This window comes from Penaeus chinensis, chromosome 31 (assembly GCF_019202785.1).
Source record: "Penaeus chinensis breed Huanghai No. 1 chromosome 31, ASM1920278v2, whole genome shotgun sequence".
In the NCBI taxonomy this organism is placed as follows: Eukaryota; Metazoa; Arthropoda; class Malacostraca; order Decapoda; family Penaeidae; genus Penaeus; species Penaeus chinensis.
Window position 1 is genome coordinate 32,054,874 of NC_061849.1, and position 6,694 is coordinate 32,061,567.

The 6,694-nt window shown below is 37.3% G+C and overlaps 1 protein-coding gene across 1 annotated transcript; it reads right to left on the reverse strand.

Moving 5' to 3' along the window:
* Positions 1-2,623: 2,623 nt before the first annotated feature.
* LOC125041864 (rhodopsin-like) lies at positions 2,624-4,530 on the reverse strand. The gene is made up of 2 exons (XM_047637231.1): positions 4,454-4,530; positions 2,624-3,856 (listed from the first exon to the last, which is right to left on the reverse strand). Exon 2 carries the CDS (start codon positions 3,854-3,856, stop codon positions 2,726-2,728), a length of 1,131 nt encoding a protein of 376 aa, XP_047493187.1. The 5' UTR covers positions 4,454-4,530; the 3' UTR covers positions 2,624-2,725.
* Positions 4,531-6,694: the final 2,164 nt, after the last annotated feature.

The window sequence follows — 6,694 nt, forward strand, 5'->3', positions numbered from 1 at the left end:
TATTCATCATTACCTAATCAAGTGCAGGTAATTCCAGCAAGCTTCTCGATGTGGAACCTTAAAGGTAAATATAAGAAATTAAATATCCTTTTTGGGGGGCTTTGTTACTTTCCCCCTTTGCATCAAACCTCCCGAGAACTTCTATTGAGGGAATGTGCATTGCATGTGTCTCTTTCTCTCTTATTTTCATATAAATAGTCATATCAGATTAAAGAAATATACAAACGAAAATCGAGTGTTAATTACTAGATATTCAATCGAAAACGGAATTTATAAGCCGATCTGCCATACGACTGGTCATTATTTTTTTTACCGTATTTAGATTCAGCAATGCAGTGACTATTACTCACAGATGAGTGTGTGTATACATCAATACATACATGCATATATATATATATATATATATATATATATATATATATAACGAGGCATGTGCACTTCAGTTACATTTATTACTATTTAGGATTTTTAATGGGTTCTGTTAGATGTCCATGATTATTCGATAAAATATTTCGATGAATGAGTTTGGATCAAACTATTTATGATTGTTTTCATGTATTCTACTTATTTGGTACTGTTGCCAATAAAGTTATTCATACACCTATAAGCACTCATAATTGTACCTACATACACATACACACACGCACACACACACACACACACAATATATATGTGTGCGTGTGTGTGTGTGTGTGTATGCTTATGTGTATGTATGTATGTACGTATATATATGTATATAGATATATACATGTATGTATTCACACATTTACATATATATGTGCGTGTGTGTACATGTTGCATATATACACATATATATATATATATACATACATACATTAATATATATATATATATGTATATATACACTATATATATGTATATATAGTATATATGTATATATTTATATGTATATATATAAACTCATACATATATACACACACGCTCACACACATAAGTATGTATTTATGTGTATGTATGGATGCATGTATGGATATATATAATATATATATATATATATATATATATATATATATATAAACATGTACACATGCACACACACAAACACACACACACACAAACGTATATATATATATATATATATATACATATACATACATACATACTGCATACAAATGTGTGTCTACATGTGTCTAAATATATATATACAATTATGTTTATGTGGATGTATATATGTTAATATGTGTAAATATATGTATGTATGTATGCATACATACATGTGTCATTTTTTCTTATATATCTTATATTTTCCTTCCTTTTGAAATAATAATCATTTAAAGGCTTTGTATGTTTGCTAATATGATATATATCACATACTTTTAGGTTACTATCAAAGACAAATGTTTGATGCTGTGATTTTTTTTTGTTCTAACTCCTCCTGTTGACACTTTTAGAAAATAATATAAACATGTTAATATGTCCTCCGTAAGCAGACTTGGCCTTTCCACTGGTCTGAGCAGTGGCAGTGGATCCAACATCAGAGCCACCGTCGTTTCTACCCTCAGTTCTGCAGGCAAGGCAAGGCAGCTTCTTCTCAAGGGCAGCTGAGAAGAAGCTAAAGGTACTTAGGATGACTGTGATGGTGTACACGATGGGGTTGTATACGGCGTTGGCCTTGGCGAACACAGAGCCCCAGATGGAGAAATGAGCGACAGTGAGTTTGGTGAACATGCTTCCCCACTTGATGACGAAGTAGGGCGTCTATGCTATGAACCACAGAGTCACGGGCATAAGGACAACCTTACACTGACGGCATTCAGCTGATTGTCTTCTGGGCTTCCTCGCTTCTCAGACACTTGACTCCCATCTTGGCTTGTTCTCGCATTCCCCCCTCGTGAGCAGCAACAGCCATAACGATGAAAGTGTAATTGTAGATGATGTAGGCAAGAGGGAAACTATATACCCATACAGAGTAGACACGCAGATAGTTCCTGGAGAGTTCAGTCTTCGTCAGGTAGTCAGTACCACATGCAAGCATGTTACCCTCAGCTACATATCGATTCCATACGAAGAAAGGGAGAAGGCACCAAGTAAGAGTGATGAAAGTCCAAGTGCCAGCAATCCTCAACATGGCTTCACCAGATGTGAGAGGTTCAGCAGACACTCCCTTGACGATGACCATGGACCAGATGGACACGCAGCCGAAGAAAGAACGGAGGAAAGCCAAGACCTCACAGAAGAATGCACCGAGAATCCATGTTCCCCAATAAGCGTAATATACGTATATTCATATACACACAAACACGCACATACATAAACATATATGCACACACACACACACACACACACTCATATATGTGCTCACTCCTTTTAGTGGGTTGTGTGGCATGGTTGGTTTAGTACTAGCTCTCCGGTCCATACCCAGAGTGAACTAGGTTCGAAACCTGGTCAGGGAAGGTTGTTATATATGGATATGCATGTATAAATGTTATAAGTACATATATTTGCATAACCCTGCACGCATATAGCGGTGTATATGTATTTTATGGTTAGAGCTTTTTTTCTTACATTTTTTTCCTCTTTCCATATGAATCTTTAATCATATAAATGTAATATATATCTTATATTAGTATTATATCAGTTAGGTTCCTGTCAAATACTAGTGTATGATGCAAGGATTTTTATTCAAACTCAATAAGAGACAAGAATTTGCTCTTTCCACTGACATTTTTAGAGAACGATATCAAAAGGATATTAGTTTAGTTCCTTAGGCAGACTCGGTCTTCTCGGCGTTCTCAGTAGTGGCAGTGGAAGCAGCATCAGAACCTCCATCTCGGCCCTCAGTAGCACAGGATAGGCAAGGCAGCTTCTTCTCAAGGGCAGCTCGGTACTTGGGGTGGCTGATGGCGTACACGATGGGGTTGTAGACGGCGTTGGCCTTGGCGAAGACGGAGCCCCAGATGGAGAAAAGAGGAGTGACAATGGGTTTGTTGAACATGCCTCCCCAGTTGATGACGAAGTAGGGGGTCCATGCTACGAACCACAGAGTCACAGTCATGAGAGCAACCTTGCACAGACGGCACTCAGCTGAGGTCTTCTGAGCTTCCTCACTTCTCAGAGACTTAACTCCCATCTTCTTAGCTTGTTCTCGCATTCCCTTCTCGTGAGCAGCGACAGCCTTAACGATGAAAGTGTAACTGTAGATGATGTAGGCAAGAGGGAAAAGATATACCCAGACAGAGTAGACGTACAGATAGCTCTTGGAGAATTCACCCTCCGTCAAGTAGTCAGTACCACAGGCAAGCATGTTACCCTCAGGTACATATCGGTTCCATCCGAAGAAGGGAGGAAGGCACCAGGCAAGAGTGAAAAGCCAAGTGCCAGCAATCCGCATCATGGCTCCACCAGATGTGAGAGGTTCAGCAGATACCCCCTTGACGATGACGTTGTATCGGTCAGCAGTGATGAAAACCATGGACCAGATGGACACGCAGCCAAAGAAAGAACCGAGGAAAGCGTAGACCTCACAGAAGAGTGCTCCGAAAACCCACGTTCCCCAATAAGCATTGACCAGAAGAGGAGGAGTCATGGTAAGCATCATGAAGAAGTCGGAGATGGCCAGGTTGACGACTAACAGGTTGGCAGGTGTTCGTAGACTCTTGGTATTCATGAATACCCAGATGACTACGAAGTTACCAGATACAGATAATGTTCCCATGATAGTCATCCAAAACCCGAGAAGACCATACCAGAGAGGATTCATGGGAGGGAACTGGTACCAGTGAGAATGCACCATATGGAGCATGCTTTCTGGCACTGTGTCTACCACTGTATAGTTCCCATAGGGATTGGTGGATGGAAGGACAGTGTCCTGGACTGGGCTGTTCCACGACGACATCTGTAATGAATTTCAGATAAAAAAGTGTACAAGTTCGTTAAGACAAGTGCTTTTGCAGACTTTTGTTTGTAAGAATGTATGAATATTAAAGAATTTATGAATGTGAATACACACAAAATAACATTATACGTATTAGAGAAATAAGATCTACATTGGTTATAGAAATAAGGAAAATGCGTATACCGCAAAATTAGACATTTCCGAGAACATGGGTATGAAATCCAGAAATATTTAGACTTTTTTCTTATTTTTCAGAAGTCCAGGTTTGTTTTTGTCTCACACACAAATACATATAAATACATATATAATATACATGTATATATACACACAATTATGTGTATATATAAGCGCGTGTGTATACACAGATATGTATATATATGTGTACATACACAGACACACACATACATATATATGTAAATGTATAATAAGAAAGCGATAGATGTACATGTGTATACTAGGTGTACATGTATTTATTAGATTAAAGTTGAAAATGACTGGCTAAAATGTTTACGTCACACGAAACGACAATTTATATGGGTGAACCGAAACAGTTTTCACTTAAATAATTGGTTACAATAGTGTCCCCGCAGATATTACCTTTATGATTAAAGATCTTCAGCCGAAGAAATTTCAGTCGAACTACTTCGGCGTGAAACACCTCCTCTCTAGCTGAGTCCCACAAGGTAACTGAAAACGGAGGAGTGAGAGCAGTGCTTTTATAGCCCGCTGGTGGTTTGTACTTGCATTATAAGATTACCGACTTCCTTGCCTTTAGCGGCATACATGCAAAATACATGTTTTTGCGATAGTCGATACATTTTTCCGAACGTTAACCTGTATCTTCAATAATATTCCCTATTCTTGCTGTTTGATTTTTGATATATCGTTTTCAGTATAGTCAGATAACATCGAAATGTCTGAGTTTAGTACTTGTTTTCTTATAGTATTTGAATATTTACTTTTCCACAACGTATAATGTAATCCTTATGACTATAATAGTATGCGGTGAGGTTTACTCTGGTTTCAGCAATATTCATAACACCATCCTTATTTTTTTATGTTCTAGAAATAACAGGAACAAGAAAAGGCCATGCAATTTTGAAAATTTAAATGGAGATAAAATATTACGCGAATAAATTCAACTAAAATATATTTTCCTGTTGATACCTATCAAAAGTCTTTTAAAATAATTTCTTGAATGATTTGGTATTCACATCAGTGTTTTATAATTAATGAATAAAGTTCACAATTGGATATTAAAATAAAAGATGTACCACCCGTGATTCCCACTACTCATTCCAGCGAGGACGAAGGACGAAAGGGGACCTGGTATTTCACTTATTCATTACCTAATCAACTGCAGGTAATTCCAGCAAACTTCTCGATGTGGAACCTTAAAGGTAAATATAAGAAATTAAATATCCTTTTTTGGGGGGCTTTGTTACTTTCCCCCTTTTCATCAAACCTCCCGAGAACTTCTCTTGAGGGAATGTGCATTGCATGTGACTCTTTCTCTCTTATTTTCATTTAAATAGTCATATCACGTTAAACAAACATACAAACGAAAGTCGAGTGTTAATTACTAGATATTCAATCGAAAACGGAATTTATAAGCCGATCTACCATACGACTGGTCCTTTTTTTTTTTTTTTACCGTATTTAGATTCAACAATGCAGTGACTATTACTCACAGATGAGTGTGTGTGTATACATAAATACATACATGCACATATATATATATATAAAACGAGGCATGTGCACTTCGTTTACATTTATTACTATTTAGCATTTGTAATTGGTTCTGTTACATGTCCATGATTATTCGATAAAATATTTCGATGAATGAGTTGGGATCAAACCATTTATGATTGTTTTCATGTATTCTACTTATTTGGTACTGTTACCAGTAAAGTTATTCATCTACCTATAAGCACTCATAACTGTACTGTAGTGACCCATACCAAGCCAGCCGCGCCGGAGCGCGGAGAATACCAGAGTCTCCCCTGAATTTCCAGACCGAAAGACCGCGCACACACGTGGAGGATGATGCCGCCTATTTAGATTAGATGTATTTTTACTGATTTTTACTGATTTTATTAATTTTACTTTATTTCTTTGTTGTATCTTTGTTTTTAACAGAACCAAAGCCATATTCTTTGATTTTTTTACTATGCACTCTTTTTTAAAAGCTGGTAAGAGTTTGCCTCCCTTTCTTTTTTCTTTTTTTCATTAAAGCTTTTAGGGTTTTAAAGTAAAACTTTTATAGGGAGTCAGGGTTGTAATCCGAGCCACTGCTTTAATAAGCCACCTTTTTATCGGCGGAACCTGCCACGCCATCTAGGGGGGGAAACTTTGCTAGTTCATTCCCGAGCTACTTACTAGCACATTCATTAGATCCTTGCTGGGGGTCGGCTATATATAGCTCGGGAATTGAACAGGGGATGCAAGGGGTCTAGGTTCTAAGAGCGGCCGATGTATACCCGGCGGAAGCTCTGGGTGTGATTTTTGGTTTCCCCTGCGGTCGCAAGGACACGGATTTTTAATGGCAGTAAGGTGGGATTATTTAAGGTTTTCCTGGTTTATAATAGAAGCAGAGTGCATCTTTTATTTTTTCTTTGTCGTTTTTAAAGGCTAACGTTCTTAGTTTGTTTGTCTGTTTAATGTTTTGTGTATTTTTGATATTTTACCTGTGTTTTTTATTGTCAAGTTTTATATATACAGTACGTGTTTTATTTCATGTTATTTTGGTCTTAATAAATGTTTTTTAATTCGTGAGTGAAATTCCTCTTAATTCCTCCTTTTTACTTAACCTTTTTAAGAGACAAATGATGCCATAAC

What these genes read in the sequence shown, in the direction of transcription:
- LOC125041864 (XM_047637231.1), bottom strand. Translation starts at nt 3,856, where the DNA reads ATGTCGTCGTGGAACAGCCCAGTCCAGGACACTGTCCTTCCATCCACC.